Source organism: Aphelocoma coerulescens, chromosome 8, assembly GCF_041296385.1.
Source record: "Aphelocoma coerulescens isolate FSJ_1873_10779 chromosome 8, UR_Acoe_1.0, whole genome shotgun sequence".
Taxonomy (NCBI): Eukaryota; Metazoa; Chordata; class Aves; order Passeriformes; family Corvidae; genus Aphelocoma; species Aphelocoma coerulescens.
Genome location: NC_091022.1, coordinates 8,825,055 through 8,844,631, shown reverse-complemented (window position 1 = coordinate 8,844,631; position 19,577 = coordinate 8,825,055). Strand labels below are relative to the sequence as shown.

At 52.4% G+C, this 19,577-nt stretch overlaps 1 protein-coding gene across 3 annotated transcripts in view; it reads right to left on the bottom strand.

The window, feature by feature from the left end:
• Positions 1-5,309: 5,309 nt before the first annotated feature.
• TMEM121 (transmembrane protein 121) overlaps positions 5,310-19,577 on the bottom strand; it is a 34,429-nt gene continuing 20,161 nt past the window's right edge. The window contains exons 1-2 of one of the 3 annotated variants that reach the window (XM_069022844.1): positions 14,078-14,301; positions 5,310-7,298 (exon numbers count right to left, since the gene is read on the bottom strand). In XM_069022844.1, the coding sequence (XP_068878945.1) occupies positions 5,725-6,663 (939 nt within the window). In that variant the 5' untranslated portion in view covers positions 6,664-7,298; positions 14,078-14,301 and the 3' untranslated portion in view covers positions 5,310-5,724. Of the gene's footprint in view, positions 7,299-12,782; positions 12,971-14,077; positions 14,302-19,577 lie in introns of those variants that run through there. The other 2 variants (XM_069022845.1, XM_069022843.1) reach the window with 2 other exon arrangements.

The following is a 19,577-nucleotide window of genomic DNA, read 5'->3' as shown; positions in this document are numbered from 1 at the left end:
AAGCAGGAGCCCAGTGCTGGCTTGTGCACCTGCACACTGGGCTGGTGCATCATCCAGCAGCACATCTCGTGGCCATGCAGGTAGAGGTGCTGCTGCTTTGCTGCAGCTGGTTTTCTTCCTTGGTGCATGGCTTCTTTGAACAGAAGGCACCCCTGCCTGGGCTGGAGGAAATGGGTTGCAATTACTCTCCAAAAAAAATCCTCCCATCAGCTGTTGGGCAGGTGGCTGTGCAGGGGCCTCCTGGGGGCATCTCTGTATGCAAATGTTGGCCATGAGGAGATAATTATGCTGCTCTCCCATCTCAAGAACATTTCTACCTTGCCAATGGATTATTCAACTAATTTTTATCTCTGTTTCACTTAGCATAACATGCCCACAATGCGTTTGTGTTTTCACACAGACACTGGGGTACATTAGCTCTCCATGGGGAAACCCACAGCTCTGAGGACAGATTTTGGCAAATGATTTACCCTTTCCTTCAACATGTTACAGCGAGGCATGAGGGCTTTTCCTCTGGGGTACACCAGTGGGAAGACCTGGGCATCTTCATCACTTATTTATTTATTTACACTTTGACATCCCTTCCTTGGAGGTGACTTTTCTGCTATCTGCAGAATTTTTCCTTTAAAATCACCCCCCTAACAACAACCCAGCAACATGACTGCTGCTTCTTCATGTCCTGATGAAGAGCTTGCAGAGATTTGTTTGCAAATGCCTTTTGTTGTAACATCGGGGAAGCTCACATAAAAACAAAATACAGTATTCGCTCTTCCCTGTGGCTGGTCTTTGTCTTCAAGCAGCTATAAAAGAGGGCAATCAATAAACCTTGCCAGGGTCTTTTTAATGCTTTTTGAGCCATTATGGTCATAATGTTTCTTCAGGCTGCCGTGTCAATACACTGAAGACACTGAATATGTCAAAACCACATAAAATCTTTATTAAGATGAAATTAAATGAGCAAGCCCAAATCAGTAATTTAAATTGATATTATACTTCAAGGATGCCAGACCTAAAAACCAGACACAACTGAAGAATTCAGGGCATCCAGTTAGGATTAAATTGGTGTGAAACTCAAACTTTTGCCACTTTTTCCTGGGCAGGAGGAATTTGGGAGGATGGGAATTGCTGTCAAGGTGGTCTGGACACCTGCCCTTTGTTTTCTGTTGCAGCATTGGCCTGAGCTAAAAAAGTGCAGGAAATCTGGGGCAGGTGGGAGGAAAACAGTTATTGGCGTGAAAGTTCAGTCTGTCTCTGCTCATCAAACTAACCCAGACTGATTAAAAGGAAAATAAATCCCTTATTTATTTATGGTTCCAGGTTACAGTGCATGGAGCTGCAGTGGATGGCACTGCAGAGGGTCTTGCATGGCCATCCTTGTGCTGCATTGCCCTGCTGGGTGTATTTCTTCTCCCAAATCCTCCCAAGCACTTCTGGACCCTGCAAGGCCACCAGTGCCATGCTCACATGGAGAATCTGGCGGCAGGAACGGAGGGCGCTTTCAGCTTGGTGACTGCCACTCTCCCCCAGTCCTGTACAGAGGCTGCAGCACCAGACACTTTCACCTGCCAAAAGGAGGTGAGGACAAGCAGGACTTGTGAGAGCTGCCAGGACCTTGGGAAAGGAAAGCTACAGCTCGAGCCCCACTCAGCACCCTTGGCTGTGGAGCAGGCCAGCGCACAGGTGAATGCAGCAGCAAGAGGCTTGGGCTGCTGTGGGCTGGATGTGAGCTCCCAGGAGGGTAAAATATCTGTGAATCAGCCCAGAGCAGGAAGGAGGTACTGCAGGTACCATGAGGCTCTTGGGGCACAAGAGCTGGGTCCAGGCTCTTCTCACAGAGGGTGTCAGGCACACAGCAGTTCAAGCCCATTGCTGCATCTTCGTCCAAATTTTTGACAGGGGGACAGAACCCAGATGGATTTGTCTGGGCTTGATGCATTCTAGCAGCCTGCATGGCTTACTTTGCTCCACTTGTGATCTCCTGCTTCACAGCTCCACAATGCCTGGGACACGAGTGAGTACAGCCAGCCCTTTGCTGCTGCCCAGCAAACGATCAGAGATCTTCTGTGCCCATGCAAGACTGGGGCAATTTGCTGACCCTCGGGACCCGCCTGACAGAAGGACTCAGAAGGGCTCGGGTTTTGCATCTCCAGAGGCTGCCATGACTCTGATGTTCCCTGCAAGCTACAGGGTGGAGCTGGCTCCTCCAGGGCTGGTCACTCAAAAGGAGGCGTAGCGTCAGCACTGCCCAGTGGGTTGGGAATAGGTAGGACAGCACCAGTTGGGTCCCTGAAGCACCACCAGCCTTCCCCTGCCAAGGGCACGGGCTCCCTTGTGCTCGTGGCCTGGTTCCGAATGGCAGCAAGGGATACCACCTCCATGGATTTTCCACTGGAGCACAGAGAATTTGCATCCCTTCTGCATTTTAATTGTGCAGCTTTTGCTTCATCAGGTGGGATTCTACAGCTTGCCAGGAGGATTTCACTGTTCACAAAGGAGCTCTTTTTCTTCTCAGCAGAAAGCTGAAAAATTGCTCGGTTCCAGCCTATTTAGTTCTAATTGTTTCCTTTAGTTCTCATTGCCCACAGCAAAATATCACCTTCCCCTAACAACCAGCCAGGCTGGGAGCCAGTCACCCTGCCCAGCCACTGTGCCATCCCTCCTGCTGCTCCCATGGCTCCCAGGGGTCTTTGCTGGATTTTAGGGCAGAGGCATCACCCTCAGCAAGCCCCGGGCAGGGAACAGCTGCAGTGCTGCCACTGCTGGGCTGTCCCCATGGCCCCAAGGTCTTCGCTGGCTGCTCTGGTTCTCCCCTCTGCTTGCAGACACCCGCCTTTCCCAGCTAGCTCAGCTCTCCCCTGCTTCCCAGCCTTCCTCTGGCAGCTGCTGAGGAGGGGCCAGCTCATAATTCTTGCCTCCAAGGTGGCTTTGAAGAGAAAGGGCTGCATTGCTGAGGCCTGCACGCTGAGCCCTGAGGATGATGAACAGCAGAAGATGAGAAAAGCCTCTTCTCCCTCCCTTCACCAGAGTGGGCTTTGAGCACCTGTGGCTTTTTGGGAATGATGTGGTGCACTGCATCCCAGGTGAGCATCACCTCCAGGACCTCTGCTCCTGCTCCAGCTCCTAATGCAGCCCTTCCACAGGGACACCCCACTCCACAAAGACAAAAACCTCATGTCAGCAGTGGAAAGCAGGGTCTTGCAACCTCAAGAAAAACTTGTGGGGACTCCTAAACCTTCTTGGAAGTTATGAGACCAGGAGGACAAAGCAATATTCCCTTCCCATGCCGCCTGTGTTCAGGGAGCACAGCCAGACATCCCCCAAGCAACCTTAGCAATAGATCTGGCTCAAGGGAATATTAACTTATTCCAACATAAGGTAAGGATGCAGAGCTAGTTATGAGGGTGAGCCAGAACAAAAACACACCCAACCTGTCAGAGTAACCCACAAAATCACTGATTTTATCCCCAGGATAAAAGATCTCTGCATCAGCATTCAGCCTGATGCTGGGCACTGCCTCAGCTGGCACATCCCAGCCCCCAGGGTTCACAGCACCATGCCAGAGGTTTTCCTGAAGGTTTTCGTGAAGGTTTTCCTCTGCTCAGTCCTGGGGAAGAACTATAAAACAAAGGCTCATAAATTAATTACCTAAAAGAGCAGCAGAATGTTATTAGATACTTGGGAGTTAATTGCACTGATGCTAATCGCATGTATTTTAAAGGCACCAGCAGAGATGTAATATGTAATTCCATAGGTATTCCAGAATAATTTAGCATTTTAATTAATTTCTGCTAATACCTTTTAAATCACCTGCCCACTTCCTCTCATGTTCCCTGAGGGCAAGGGGGAAGAAACTTTTCCAGTTGGCTAAATCTGTTGCAAACTCACTTTTGTTGGCAAAGATACTGTTTTATTTCTCAGTGGATTTAATTAACATTAGAGTTATCACTGGGTGACAGGGTGGCCAAGCAAGACTGCGAGTGCCTGGTCCTAAAATTGGAAGTCTGGAGCAGGGATGGCTGAAATGTTTTGAACAGATTGTGATGGGCTGAGAAGATGAAAACTGAAATGATTTGTGGATTTAGGTCAAATTCGGTGAGCAGAACCAGAGGAAAATGTGGAAGAGAAATGTAAACAGCACCAGGCATTTTATTCCATCTCCTCAAAATGAAATATTTTGTTTAAAAAAAGCAAAAAATACCCAGTTTCAGCATGTTTGAGATGCAGGTTTTCTGCTTGTCTCCTTGTGCCTCCCTCCAGGGTCAGGCAGCAGAGGCGCACCCAGCCCTGGGGCAGCATTTCGGCTGGAACAATGATTTATTTCCTTTCTGCGCCCACAGCTCAGTGACTGCAGGGCACAGAACCTCGGGACGGCACTTGCGAGTCCAGGCGAGGTGGATAGAAGAGGAGACAAGTGATTTGGGCTGTATGAGAGCTGATCCCCTCGCTCCCCACGCTGGCAGAAAAGAGACCACCAGAAGCCATTGCTCTCACGGGGCTTTTATTGTCCGGCTGGCCCTCGCCTCCACCCCTGCTGCCCGTGGCTGAGCCCCTCACCACCACCCACGCCTGCAGAGGAGACCCCAGCCCAGCTCAAAGCCCAGCCACCTGCCCAGGGCAGCACATCCTTCCCAGTTCAGCCCAGCTGCCTACCCAGGGCAGCACATTCTTCCCGGCTCTTTTGGGGGGTTGTTCCCCCCCCCCCCCCCCCCCCCGTTTTTTTTTTGGTTTTTTGTTTTTTTTTTTAATATTTATTTTAAAAATATAGTAGCTGTGGAAAGCAGCCCTCTTTATAAACGCTCGATGCCGGAGTGAAATGCATCATCGCCATCCTTGTTCCTAATCCCTCCTGGGGGCCCGTGCCTGCCAGCAGCAGTGCCAGGGGCTGGGGAGGCTGCTCCGGCTGCTGCAGGCAGGGAGGCTCTCGATGGCAGGGAGAGAGGGAGAGAGAGGGACCCTTCTAAAAATAGAAACATTGTGCTGAGTCGTTTGGAGTGAACGAATTACGTAAAACACCAGCATTAGATTAGCTTTAGCTTGTCAAATATTGCTCCCGGCAGAGTCGGCGCAGTGCGCTGGTGGAGGCTCAGTCCCCCTCGGCCCGGGGCAGGGCAGCCACGCCATCCCCCAGCCCTGCTCCCCACTGCAGGGCTCCCTACTCTTGCCCACCACAAGGACATCGGTCCCCAGGGCAGCCTGAGAGTCCCCGGAGCCGATATAAATAGGAAACTGTAAACACAACCATTGGGGATAAGAGACATCCACGATCACAGGGTTTACTGCTTCAAACGTCCCACCCTCCCCCCCCCCAGTCCACACCCCTGTGCCCCTGTCCCTGCTCCGTAAAAAGGTCTCCAGTAACAAAATCTTCGATCCAGGCTTGGAGTAAAGGTGAGGTGCTCGGGGAGTAAAAAGGGACATTGCAACCTTAGCAGTCTTTGCTCGGGAGGGGAGACGGTGGCAGGACAGGGAGAGAGGGTCAGCTGGTTCAGGTCCTTTGCAAGTCCATTTGGTTTGTCTGGAGGACTCCTAGGGCTATACCTGAGATGAAGACGTCTAGAGGACACTCCATAGCTCAATTAAAACGCGGTTGGTGTTTTTGTGCCTAGAAGAGCCCTCACTGCCGGGATTTGTCTGTCGCGCTTGCACCGGGCAGCAAGAAAGCAGCATCATCCCTCTTCCACTCGGCACGGGGCCGTCTGAACCAATGCTTGGCTGGAGGATCCCTCATGTGTCCAGGATCTCGCTGGTGGGCGACGGCTCGTGGGGGATGCCCTGTGCGCTGTGGATGGTCTGGTTGTGCGAGAGGGAGTTCTGCTGGAGCTCCAGGGCGATGGCGTTCTGCGGGAACTCCTTCACCTGCCGCTTGTACTCCAGGAAGGTGCACGCCTTGGTGGCGATCGCGATGATGTTCTTGCCAATAAAGATGGTGGAGACCCTGCTGTCCTGGAACAAGATCATGTTGATGGCCCGGATGAAGATGGTGACGATGTTAATGGTGACCAGGCTGAGGACAGGGTAGAGCATCATTTTTTGTGGGGCAATGTGCTCCCCTTGCATGCTGATCTCACTGAGGGACACGCAAGGCAGGATCAGGAGGAGTATGTAGCAGTAGAAGAACATGAGCCCCTCTGCCCAGATGGGCAGGCCGGTCCTGTGTGGCTCCCACAGGTTGGCCTGGATGTCCAAGATATCCAGCAGGTCGAGGGCCACCCAGAAGAGGCGTCCCCGCAAGTCCTCTTTCTTCCGAAAGGTCCGTATGTACTCCATGCTGTCCAAGGCCACCAGCACCAGGTAGAGCCCCGGCACACAGATGGAGAGCAGGAGGGTCAGAGCTTTCCTGGCCACTGTCTCCAGATTCTTCTTGTCTGCTTTGTAATTCTGAAAGATGAAATACAGCTTGATCTCCAGCACGAAGATGTAGAGAAACCACAGGATCATGGCGTAGCCCCGCTTGGCCGTCTTCACCTCGGCCCCCACCCACACGGCCACGTAGCGCAGCACGATGAGGAAGCAGATGTCCCCCACCAGCACGATGATGCAGACGCCGATCTTGCGGGGCCCCTGGTTCTGCTCCACCAGGTAGGCATCCATGAAGGCCATGCTGGTCATGATGACGATGGTGGTCAGGCAGACGTGGCGCTTGTCGGGCGGCGGCAGCACCATGGTGAGACGGGCGGCCCTCCGTGCCTCCGCGCCGGCACTAGGGGAGCGGTCCCGCCGGCGCTGCGCGGGGGCACATCCGCGGCGAGCCCAGGTACCGAGGGCCGCTCTGTCCCCCACTGCCACCCCAGGAAGAGGTGCCTGGAGGAGCAGTGGCTCAGCTGGCAGCCCCGCTGTCCCAGGGCTCGGGGCTGCCCCTGCAGCCCCCGCCCCAGCCCTTCGCCCCTCAGTGGCTGTGCCCTGCAAGCACCGCGGCTCTGCCCCCAGCCCAGGGCTGGCTGAGCAGCCCAGCCCCAGGCACCCTCCACCACCAGCAGCCAGGGCTCACGGGTGTGCAGGGCCTCCTGGAGGAATGTCCCTCCTCTGTGGCGGGTCCCCCATCGCTGCCAGGCTCTCCAGCAATCCTATGGCACTAATACGCCTCCAGGCACCAAGCCCCAAATCCTGGTATAGATCCCTGGAAACACGGCAGGTGACAGGGCAGCAGGGGAGCTTTCCCTCTTCCCAGCGAGACCCTACGTTCCTCCAGGGTCTGGGGGGCTCCTGCTGTGTCCTCACAGGGAATCACCTTCACGCCTATCCCCACAGGGCTGTGCTGGTCTCCTGCTGCTGCCAGCTGTACATGCATCCCTCCATTCCTGGAACAGATAGCAGAGAACAAGTGTTAGGGTCCCTCTGTGTGCTCACCATGGAATGGTGGCAGTGACAGCCCCCTCAGCTCCCAGCACACATGAGCTGGGCTCCCACCAGGTACCATCCCACCCCTGGGGTATCCATCACCACGCCCTGTGCATGACGATGCAAGAAGAGCTTTTTACGGAGTACAAACACAGCACGGGGTGTCCCACACGGAAACACAGCCTGCTGCCCTTACACGGGTGCTCCCTGTCCAGAACTCCTCAGCAAGCTCATGCCCTGGGTGCTTCTGCTCTTTCTGCAGCACAGACACAAAACCACAGCCCCGGTGGGGACACAGAGTTCACAGCATTCCCAGCTCCAGGTATCCCAGCCTAGCTGGTGTCTCGGCTCCAGCAGGGAGACAGACCCATGTGCTCTGCAGAGGTCCCAGCCTGGGGAAGGTTCTGCTTAACTATGGCCATGAGATTTCACCAGTTACAGAGCAGCTCACAGGGTGTGGGGTACGTCCCTCTTCAAGTAGGGTGAGGTTAGGACTGGCACAGCTGTCCCCAGGGCGTCATGAGGTCCCAGCAGCTTTCTGGACTGGTTCAGCTGCTCATGGCCACAGCTCCTCCTCACCATGCTGTGCTTGCCTAATTAATTTGTTAATCTTTTCTGGGCGGGGAATGCACTCCCAGAAACGAACAGGTAGGTCCCAGTGCACTCAAAAACGTCATTGAACTGCTTACATGGAGACAGACCGTGATCGCAGCCACAGAGGCTGAGGGGAAGAAGCCAAGCCCAAGGAGGTGTAAGCCGTTAAAAACCTGCCCTACTTTGCAGCTGTTTATGTTTATAGGGCCTCGTTTAAATAAAAGCTGGATTCTCTCCTGGTTCAGGGAGACAAGAAGAACAAAGAAGAGAAAGTGGGAAGCAGATGAGTCAGAGCCAGCCCTGCCTTGTGCCTGAGTAGGTGGACAGCAGGGATGCGTGTACCTGTGCCCTGGTTTCCAAAGGATGTGGCAGGCAAGGATGTGGTGCTCAGCAAACGTTAGCAAGGGACTTAAAGGTGCTGCCCCACCCAGGACCCTCAGGATGCTCTTCTGAGTCTGCTGCCAGCAAGGAAAACTGGCATGTTAAAATAATTTCTCAAGCAGGAGTTGCTCAGAAAGAAACCAAGAAGGTGTGGTGGGAACTCATGAGAACTGCTACATGGTGCTTCCCAGGCAAGGCAGTCCCTGCAGCCCGGCTCTCACCAGTGTGGCTCTCTGCAACAACTCAGAGCTGCCGTTTGGGGCTTCAATTTGTTCTTTCTCGAGGTTTTGGATAAAAATATACAGTCATTGCTGTAACTGCCTTAAAACTCGTGCCAAGTTTTGCAGGGGATTTATAGCCAAGGATAGATAATTCCAGATAAATTAGGTCTTTCAGGAGAGAATGGTGGCTTTTTTTCTTTCACCCTGTAAGTATTTATGCCTTCAAAAGACAGCGGTTATTTAAAGGGCAGTGGGTTGCATCACAGCACAGTAAGGTTAGGAAGCAGCTTGCTTGTAAATCCTGCCCCCCTGCCCTGTAAGTTAATCGTGTGGTCAGGGGAGCTTGGGGAAGGCACAGCTCCCAGCCCAGGCTCTCCTCACGCCTGCGTGAAACCAGACAGAAAACCCTTTCCTGCCTCCTGGTGAACACCCGGGGCACCGAAAGGTGTTAACTCACGGTGTTTACAACAGCAGCCAACAAGTCTTTAACCACCGGTGCTGAGCAGATCGTTTTCAGCAAAAGAAATGTGCCCAAAGGGCAGATCCTTCCCTGGCACCTGCCCCTGAAGGGCTCACGGCAGCCCGGGCTGGGTTTGACAGATGTGTTCATTTGCTCTGACCTTTCAGAGTGGAGGAAGGGGACTGCGGGGCTGAATCACACGGCTCGAGCTCTGCGTCCTCCCAGGTCAAATCACGCATTACCCACGGTGAGTACCTCTCTTGCCTTTTGGAAATTGTTTCCAAGCACTTGCTGCAGTGCAAGCGCTTTTCCTTATGTTCCAATAGCTGGTGTTTTCCCTACCCATTGCAGCCCCGCTGCTGTATGGAAATACGGAGTTCTTTGCAGATCCACGGAGCAGAGCTTGCCAATTTGAGTGATCCCTGACCATCCTATCAGGGAGAGGGCACATAAAACTCTCCTTGGAGGACTATTAGAGAAATGCAGGTAGTTTTTAAACAACCATTACTTCATAACTTTTAAATGACCGCATCTGACAGTACTTTCAGAAACTGCCTGAGAACTGTGCTGAGTAAACAACACAATAAGCATGTCAGAGAGCCACAAGTGCACACCTGAGGCAAATATTTGTTTTGACAAGTATTCACAAAACTTTCTTCCTGCAGGAATTCTTGTAAATAAAAGGCAGCCCACCTGAACACAATGAGCTTGGAGCGTTATGGATGTCAGTGAGCCAGGCTGGCAGTTTCCTATGGGAAGGGATCTAACAGCGTTTGCATCCCTTTTGGTGCCAGGACTCCCACGAGTAAGTACTGAAGCGATGCTTCAGTCTTGGCAACTCCGGGCCTCCTTACCAGGACAAAATGCAATCCCTAATTGCTTATTCTCCTCTACTTCTGCCCTACACAAACAGCTCCTTTGCACTGGAGTGAGCGAATGCCCTTGGTAATGCCCGCAGCACCATGTCCCCTCTGCATCTCTGGGGTGTGCTTGGGGATACCCCATTTCCCAGCCCAGCCTGCCCTTTCCCAGCTTCCCTGCAGGATGGGAGAGGCTTCAGTGGGAATGGAGGGGGCTGCTGATTTCCTGGAGAGATTCAGGGGTCTTGCAGATGAGTCCAAACCCAACTGAAGGGCAGGGTTTGCACTCTCACCTCTGCCCTGCTTCCTCTGGTACCGAGGGAAAGGGAGCAGCTCTGGTGCAGCCAGCCCTTGCCCTGTTCCTCTGGTGCCTCTTCTCTGTCTGAGAAGTTATTTCTTGGTCTTGCACCTCTTCTTCTGGCCCTCCCAGATGCTATAAAGCACTTGTGGTTACCCAAGGATGTGTGGTCACAGCCTTGCTCCACCACCAGCCCAGGCAGTTTAGAAGAAAATTAAACAGTGTTTTTCCCTGTGCCTGAGTGATGCCGGTGGCTCGTTTCCATAATTAGCACTAGCTCTGCCCTTTCCGGCGCCTGCAGCCCGCAGCCACCCATCACAGTGCCCTCCTGCCCCTCTCCTGCCTCTGCTCAGCGCCTGTGCCCGGCACCTCCTGGCACAGCAGCTGGCACCACACCCAGGAGCCGTGCGGATGCAGGAGCTGCCGGTACCCCCCCCACACCCCATCGCCCACGCCTGCGGACCCAGCGGCTGCAGACAAACCTGGAGGGCTCGTGGAGCCATTGGCAAAACACAGCCTCATTAACGCCAGCAGGCGCTTCCCAAAGCCCAGCTCTACCTGGCAAATTAATTTAAATTATTTATGTAATTTGAACTCTGTCTATTTAAAAAAAGGGAGTGAGGCAGAAGCATACACAACGCGCTTCCCAGGTAATTAGGATGCCTCATTGTTTAAAGCTTCATTTGCACTTTAATTGCTTTGATTTATTCCAGTTTTCCTGAGTGTAAATCCAAAGCTCCCCCTCACTTAGTCCTTCAGCCCCTCAGGAGCTGCTGCTCCACCAAGCAGTGCCCACACTGTCTCCAGTGTGGGGACACCCACCTTTGCTGGGGACTTCAGGGCAGCTGTGGCAGAGCCACCCAGGTGATGGCATCACTCCCTGGCAGCTGGCTGTGCTCCATGGAGCCACTGAAGTGCAGCCAAGTGACCTGCTCTTGGCAGAGGCCAGGGACAGCAAGTGGCTGTTCATTGCTTACATGATTTGTGACCCCTGGAATTACCTGTGACTGTGCACCACATAAGGATGGGGCTTGCAGGCAGGGCAAACTCTGCTTTGACTGAGAAAAGCTCTAAATCAGGTCATCTCCAAGCCATTGCACGTTCCTGCCTCACTTCAGTGTCAGTCGGTGCCTGTGTGTGTCCAGCTCAGCCTCACTGACCTGCAGGCTGAGGTTTCACCTTCCCTGCCCCGGGCAGTCCCTGGGGGCTAAGGAGGGAGGGAGGATGCTCCTACCCTGTGGAATAGGGAAGGTTGCTCTGGGCAGGGGCTGTGCCCTGCCTCCTCCAAGGCAGTACCGGGCTCTCAAGTGCATCCTGTCAAGGAAATGAGATTGAGGAAGATTTTTCCGGACCCTGCCCACTAATTGTGTCTGAAGGAGGAAGCAGCCCACTTGCTAATGATTACAGATAATTTACTGTGTAGGCACATCAAGAAACGGGGAAAGAGATGCAAACTCTTCCTAGAACCTGCTCAAAATAAACAATGCAATGTCAGATGAAACCAGCTCCTGCTTATACCAGTGAGCGCATCAACTGCACTCACATGCTGCAAACCCCCTCAGTCTCCTCTGGGGTTCATTTCAGCCCCCTTTCCCAGGAACAAACACAGGCAGAAGGTATCAGAACTGTTGCCAGAATAGGAAAAAAAATAAAACCACCTCCTCAGTTACATCACTTTGGTGATAGGGTGGGGAAAGGCTGCTTGCCCAAAGCACAGTCCTGCATGGGCTGGCTGGCTGGCCTTTTTGTTCCCAGTCCTGTCCCCCACAGCCATCCTGGTCAGGGTTTTCCTGCTGGCGCAGGCAGCTGCAGCTGCCGGGAATATCTCCCCATTCACAAACACACTGAGTTTGATGATATTTGACAGACGTGTCAAAAAGAAAAAAAAAGCCTCTTCAGATGTTTCGGGTGTTTAAAAATAGTTAAAGAAGGTAAATGATTCATTTTGACTTGTACATAAAACGTGAAATTATAATACTACATTTTGATTCTACCAAAACAATTCACCATTTTCCCAGCAAACTGTTTCTGCAGAGGAATTTCTTGGCGTTTCCAAGTCGGGTGCATTTTCAAGATTTTGATCTAATCTGGACCAAACCCCAGATATAAAAGCATTAAAATCCCCCACAGTTTGTTGCCAAAAAGAGCACATTTGGCAAACATCTGTCTGAATGTATGTTTGCCACGGTGGGAGATGCATGTGGAACTCCATGGAATGTAGGTTCTGCTCACAGAGCTCTATCCCCACCCTCCTCTCACTATTGCAGGCTCCTTGCACCCTTTATCACTCTTCAGCAGAGCTTTCCCCACTGGTCCTGGGGCATTTCTCTCTCTGCTACCTCGGGGGTCCTCCTGGGCCTGCTGCTCCTCTGCCAGATCATCAGCATTTTCCCTATCCCCCTGTCCTCCCAGTCCCAGTGGTCCTGCAAGTGCTGGGCTCAGCACCGGCTCTCCCAGCTGTGTCAGGACCTGCCCCTGCTAGGGGAATTTCACCCAACTATACTCTCCTTTTTGTTTGTTGCTTTGGGGTTTTTTTTGGTTGCTTTGTTTTGTTTTCCAGGATTTCCCCCCCCCTTCTTTGGACATGCTGTTGGATTTTATGTGTTTCCTCCAGCATGCTCCCAGCTCACCCCAAAGCGTGCTGTCAGTAGGTATAACCAACATCCTCACTGGTCCCGTCTGCTGCCTAGGAAACTGTTTTGCTTTCATCTGAAGGAGTTGTGCCGTCCTTGTGCTGGGAACAAAAGTACTTCCTGCCCCAGGCACGGCAGGGCTGACAGCGCACCTGCAACTCGCAGTTGAGCAAGTCATCTCACTAAAATACAGCAGCACACCACCAGCTCTGACCTCTGCTGGTCCTTCCTGGAGAGGAAGGCCTCACACAAGTGGTCAACAAGTTTCACCTGCACACAAAGACCACAGCTTGGATTTTTCCTGTGCCATCAATAGGCATGAATGCAAACACCAGGAGCAAGCCAGGCCAGGAGCATAAAACTTGGATCTGACTTCAGTAGCCTGAGGATGTACTTTTGTGTGTGACTCACAACCATGTCCTCAAATAACCTCACACTGTCAGTACTGGGGGAAAGGAAATCATGGAGGCAGAGCAGAGTCCTCACACAGATGCTTTCCCCTACTGCCTGCTGGAAATCCCTACAGATGGAGGATGGAAAACTCCCTGCTCTTGCTCATCGTTGTCCTCAGTCTCCTGGGTGCTGGCACAGAGGCACAAACTTTCCTGAGTGCTGTTCCCAGCATCCCCATCCAATTCACTAGGTGCCTGAGAGCCAGGTGGGAGAGGGAATCAGCTAATTAAAATAAAATGAAAACTGGAGTGTGAGGCTATAAATAGGAGAGTGCTGGGAGTTTCCTGATGCTAAAACATGCTTGTGGGGAAGGAGGTGCTGGAAGCTCTGGGGCAGAACTCTGGAGATCTACCAGGGAAGATGCATCTGAGATCTGCAGGCACCTCCCGCGTGTGAGAGGGTGTTCAGACAAGGATGACTCTGCACTACTGGCTGGAAGGATGAGGGGCTGGCTTGCAGGCTCTTGTAGAGACCTGGGAGAGAGTCACCTGCTGATTGCTCTGACCTGGGGCCAGGCTGGTTCTCAGACTTAAAGCAGCAGGTGAGGCACCTCTCCTCTTCTCTCCTCCCTCACCCACAAAATGCAAGGAAAGGCTGTGGGCAGGAAAGGCCTAATGCAAGCAGAGCAGGGCAAGCTGCAAAAGGAAGAGTTGGGAGGGCAAAGGGGTCTGACTCTCAAACGACAATCCCGGAGATCTCTGCTCTACTTGATGGTGAGGGTGTTGAGCACTTTCTGCATTTAAGTAGCTTTTGGGAGGTGCTGCACCAGCCCTATGTTGGGGCGGCAGGACAGCAAGAATGACCATGTGTGTCCTGCTGTCACAAAAACACTTACTCACCTTGAGTCCCCAGTCGAGCAGAGGGCCCAGGTCCTCGAGGAGAGGAGTTGGCTTCAGCATCACATGGCTAGGGAGATGCCTCTGGAGGCCAATCAGCTCCCACACAAAGCAAGTGGCATCTCTGCCCTCCCTGGGAGCTGTCTCCAGCTTGTCCCTGCTGCCAGGCTGGGGCGGCACACTGCAGCCAGGAAGAAATTGCACAGAAACATTTATGCCCCTGTTATTCCCTCTGCCCGGAGCACAGGGTTAGTAGAGGTGGGATGAGCTCAGCAGGCTGCTATTGCTGCCATCAGTCTGGCCTTTGATTAAGAGTGATTGTTCTGCTCTTAATTAACAGGAGCCAGCTGCTGGATGTTCTGGTGGAATGGAGCAGCAGAGCCCAGTGGCTGTGATAAAAGGAGGTTGTGTCTGCTGGTTCCACTGAGCCTGGCAAGGCCACTCCCTGCCCAGCCACACAGCTAATCTGTGGGCCATGTCACTGGGGACCCTGAGCCCAGAGAGGGGGATGCAGCCCCACCAGCACTGCTGGGGTTCAGCCTCTGCACGAACCAGCAACAGACACGGGGGATCCAGATAATCCCTGGGGTGATTTTGCTGCTCTCTGTTCTCCCAAGCCACCCTGAGGTGGTACTGCTGGCAATGCCTGACTGGTTCCCCCACGGTTTAATTCCTGGTCTGCTCCTCAGAGACCTGCCTGAGGCAGAGCCTCTCTTGTGACAGCAGGTCTCATCCTCTGGTGACATCTGGCATGCTGCTGCTCCTCGCCCAGGTTTAAGGCAGCCATCTACCCTGCACGAGGCTGCCCTAGGAGCAGGCATGCTGCTGCTCAGCCTGTTGTACTGACAGCTGAGCCAGCTCCCCAGGAGATGAGAAGGCATCTCAGCTGTTTCTGCTCCGCAGGGCAGTGACTCTTGAGCAGACAGCAGGATGTATCCCAGTAAAAGCTTCACCAAGAACATCACACCATTTTTCTGAGTAGAAAGCTCACCTCAAACCTTTGTAATGCAGGGACAGCACACAAGACAGAAGTGACAGGTAACTTGTAAAATCAAGGGACCTTTGCCTTGCCATACAACTGCTGAATTTATTTTGGCAAGGCTGGTCCAACGTTAATTATTGATGACAGTAGCTCGATGCTGGTTGTCATGAACCCTTAGCAGCGTGAGAACTCTGCTGGGGGTGGTGCTCCCCCCCAGCAGACAGTCATTAACTTGTCTGAAATCACAGTTGAGTCATGGTAGGGGCTGGTGGTGCCACAGGCTGGAGATGGCCCTCAGTGGATTCTGCTCTACACTTGCTCTCCATCATCTAAGTCCATGCCACTGCCAGTTCCTTCTGGAACAGCTCTGTGGCACTAATCTCAAGGTCATCCTCCTCATCCTGCACAGCCTCAGCCTCTGGGATGGGGGCAACACTGGCATCTGCCACTCTGGCATCACCTGGGAGATGAATGCTGCACCCATCTAACACAGTGCAAGAAAAATAATGCCAGCCCAGAGGTCGCTGGGGAGACACTTCCCTTCCTCTGGTTTCTAGCCTTCTCTCTACCAGCCATCTAATAAATCTAATAAAAATCTGTCTTGTTGATGTCTAATTCAATTCCAGCACCCAGAGACCAGGCTCCTTATATCACTCAAAAACCTAACCAGCTCCATCTTTGGCACATGAGCCAGGCCAAGGGGCTGCTGCAGGCTACTCCAGAGGAGGGCAATTACCTGGGATCAGGACTCACTCTCCCAATAAATTATATGTTTATTGGTTTTCCTCAGGTCACACCTAATTGAATTTTTAGGTGCTTGAACACTGTGGTCAGAGGCAGCCGATGACTTCTAGGCTGAAGTCTGGGAACTAAATGAGGTGCCCTGAGTGTCACCTCAAAGACAAGTCACCACAGCACCTCCTGTTCATACATGACACAGCATCAGCAACCTGCAGTGTGTTCAGCCTAATGCCATCTTCAGTGAGCAGCTGGCCTTTGATCCCTGCTCTAAAGGGAAATTACTTCCAAGGTCCTCATATTTGCTGGAGCACTGGAAGCACCAGGGCAGGATGGTGGCTCTGCTCCATGGCTCATTTTCTGGTTGCTGACCTCAGTCACAGAGTCAGGGCTGCAAATGCCTTGATCTGAGCTTCAAGAAGTGTGTCTGATGAAGGCTTCTGGCACCATCACCAGGAGGATTACCCATGCTGTGTCACAAGCTGCTCAGGAACCACAGCAGAATTCCCAGAGGAGGGATTTGGGTTTCCACAGCGCTGCCCTCCCAAAGATCCTCCATCCACCTTCCAGGGATGCTCCAAGCTGTCTGGGAGCCAGACTGGAGTGGTACTGGGAAGTGCCATAGCCCCTTGCACATGTGCCAGCCAGCATGCAGCAGAAAGGGGTTGGGGTGGCTGAGATGAGCATGACCCAGGAGATTTGAAGTTATAACTTGTGTATTCCAGTATTCCCTCTCCTTTTCATCCATCCCCAGCCAGGTGGGGACGCTTCCATGCCCCCCATGCAGCTCAGACCACCTGCAGGTGCCCCTGCTGCTGGTTAGACAGCACCCCAAGGTGCAGGGGTGTGTGCTGCTTCTTGGGACTAAGCCATTTGTTTGCACAAACTGTTGGTTTTTCAGGCTTTCCTTGCTAATGAAATTCTTTCCCTCCTTCAAAAAAAAATAACCAGGAGCAGGGGCCATGCCCATGGTGTGGGAAGCTCCCAGATTCCTCACTGCCAGGTCCCAGGCGAGGAGGGAGCTCAGCATGGAGGCAGCACGGAAATTGGGTGGCTTCCCCATCCGACAGCGTGAGCAGGCGTCCTCTCCCCCAGGAGGATGCGACAATTTGCTGTGCTGGAGCTTACTGCCAAAGAGATAAAATATTTATGGCTGCTCTCTCTAGCTTCCCATTTCCAGCCACGGTGACTTATTTGTTACAAATTTACATGCATGTTTAAAGACATCTTTATGTTCCTTCTAAGTATAAAAGGTATATTTCTCCATGTAGCATTTTGCCAGTCAGAATCAGCCGCCCCATCTACTATGTGACTGCATTTGTGCCCGGCCTCAGTGCTCATTTTCCTCTTGGTAATGATTATCATTATATGAAGAAAAATGGGTCATTTACAGCGGTTTCTCCCCAAATGAAAGGCTGTGGGATACAGGATATCATTAAAATTCTAAACGTGACTTCCAACCTCAAAAGCAGGCTCTTGCTATTCGGGGCTCTCTACGGAGGGAGGGAGGAGGGGAGGTGGGAGAAGGCGCACGATGAATGTGCTTTGGCCATGAAATCACTGGCTGACATCTGCACTGGCATTAACCCGGGCTGAGGTTATCCCTGCTGCTGACACACGGACACCCCGGCTGGCCCTGGAGGGCAGAGGCTGCCTCCCAGTCTCTCCAAGACTTTCTCCTGGCCAGCACATCCCCAGGGCTCTGGTTCCAGCCACACTGTGTGTGGGACAGTGCAGCCAGAGCAGGTGACGGGAGTTAATTCCTACCATAAAAAGAGCAATTTAGCTCCTGCCAGAAGGATGTGGCCGGGTGAGGTCCCCTGCAGAAGGGGAAGCTGGCGAGCTTAAAAACTGGTGCTTGGACAAGGAAGAGAGCAGGATGAAGTCCTCAGACATGGTACCCCTGGAGGCAGCACTTGCCTTGCCCTTACCCACTGCTAGGGCTTGAACATCCCCCCTGTGAGAGTGTCGCTGCTGTCCCACAGGCCAGCTGGCCAGGACCTGCCACCAGCCCCTCCAACACCCCTGTATCCACCACTGCAGGTGTCTGGGGATGGATGAGATGCTTGCCAAAGGACTCTGCCCACCTCCTCAGCCCTGGATCCAGGCTTCCAGCACCAGGGTCCTCACTAGGCTTCGGCTTGACTCCTTCCCTCCTCATTCCTGATGACAGGAAAACATGTCCTGCCCACATTCAGTGCCAGCTTTTTATGTGGGAGCAGATCTCCCACCTCCTGGTGTTCTCCACTCCCTGCTCCCCAGCTCCCCAGAGTCTCATTTCTATCTCCTGGTATGCCCAGAAGGGGCTTCATGGGAAATGTTTTGCTTGGAAAGGCTATGCAACTTCTGTGCAAGCCTGAAATTGCTGTGTACAGAGCTGTAAGGCAAAGCTAATCCGTTTTGCAGCTTAGCCGGCTGCTGAAAGCTGCTATTTAAGAGTGAGGAACTGCTAACTGTTTTTCTCCCCTCCATGAAATGGGAGGGACAAGGGATATTCAGAGGATGAGAGATGGAGACTGACCCAAAATGGCTAATTTAGAAACATCTTTTAAAAAAGGAGACTTGCCCCGAATTGTTAACTTTTGAAGTCATTCCTTTCTAAATGTGCTCAGAACAGACTTATTTTTCATTCTCTTTTCCTTCATTTTAAATCAAACCGTGCACAGAAAGCTCTCTTGCTGCTGATCCCAGCCAAGCCAACATGCCATGGCTAATGCCAAGCCTCATCATGGGGCTCGGGAACAACCACACCAGCCACGGAGTTACGAATGTGCTTCCAGGCTGGCCCTGCCCAGCTGGGCAGCCCTCCAGGTGAGGGTCCCCAGGCACCCAAAAATCATGGCAAAGATGGAGACAGGGAAGCACAGGTGGGATTTGGGGTATCCCTAAGGCAGGACAGGGCAGGGAGAGCATCTCTCCTCCTTGGGGCTGGTCTCTGTTAGGGGTGTCAGGATGACAAGTTACTTTTGGTCTGGCAGACAGGCTGAAAACCCAATATAAATTATTTCTGTTTGGCAGTCATTTAATTGTTTTCACTTGGGGTTTTGAGCAAAATAAAAATACTACAAAGAACGGCTAGGAGCAATCCTGGGATGCTTTGTTCAGCCTCAGAAATATGTCCTTTCTCTCTGGGGTCATTTTACCCTCCTCCTTCCCTCCCCTCTGCTGATAACTTCAGATTTAGTTTAAAGTAGCAAATGGTTTGGACTTTTCAGGAACAATGAATGTGGTTTGCTAGAAAACATAGATTTGAGGGAAGAGGATTCAAACCTCATTCCCAGCTGATGCCAGACAAAGGGAAGAGCAATAAAACTCCTTTCTATCCACTAATGGCCACAAAATCATCACTCACTGGGAGGGAAGCTCATGCCTGGGAAAGTGGGGATAAAATGTGGAATGAAACAGACATTTCCCAGTTTTCCAGAGAAAACCTGAAATGTGGTAAATGGCAGGTGTTTCTCACTGAATTTGCAACTGTATGAGGCACGGGAAAATTGGTGTTTGCAGGGCATCCCTCCAGTACAAAACAGGCAATGATGAAACCCTGCTAAGGATGAGATTTGGGGAGGTTGGGGGAGACTGGGGGCTGTGGCAGCCAGGGCCACTGCTGGGCTGGCAGAAAACCCACCTGGCTGCAGAGGCACAGTGAGTGCACTCGCAATCAGCTGCAATTTTAATTTGCATTCTGAAACTGCTCCTGGAAGCCCTCCCTAAGCACTACACCAACATCTTGCACTGACTTTTGCACCACCATTTTCCCTCTCCCACCCTTGCTCAGCCTTA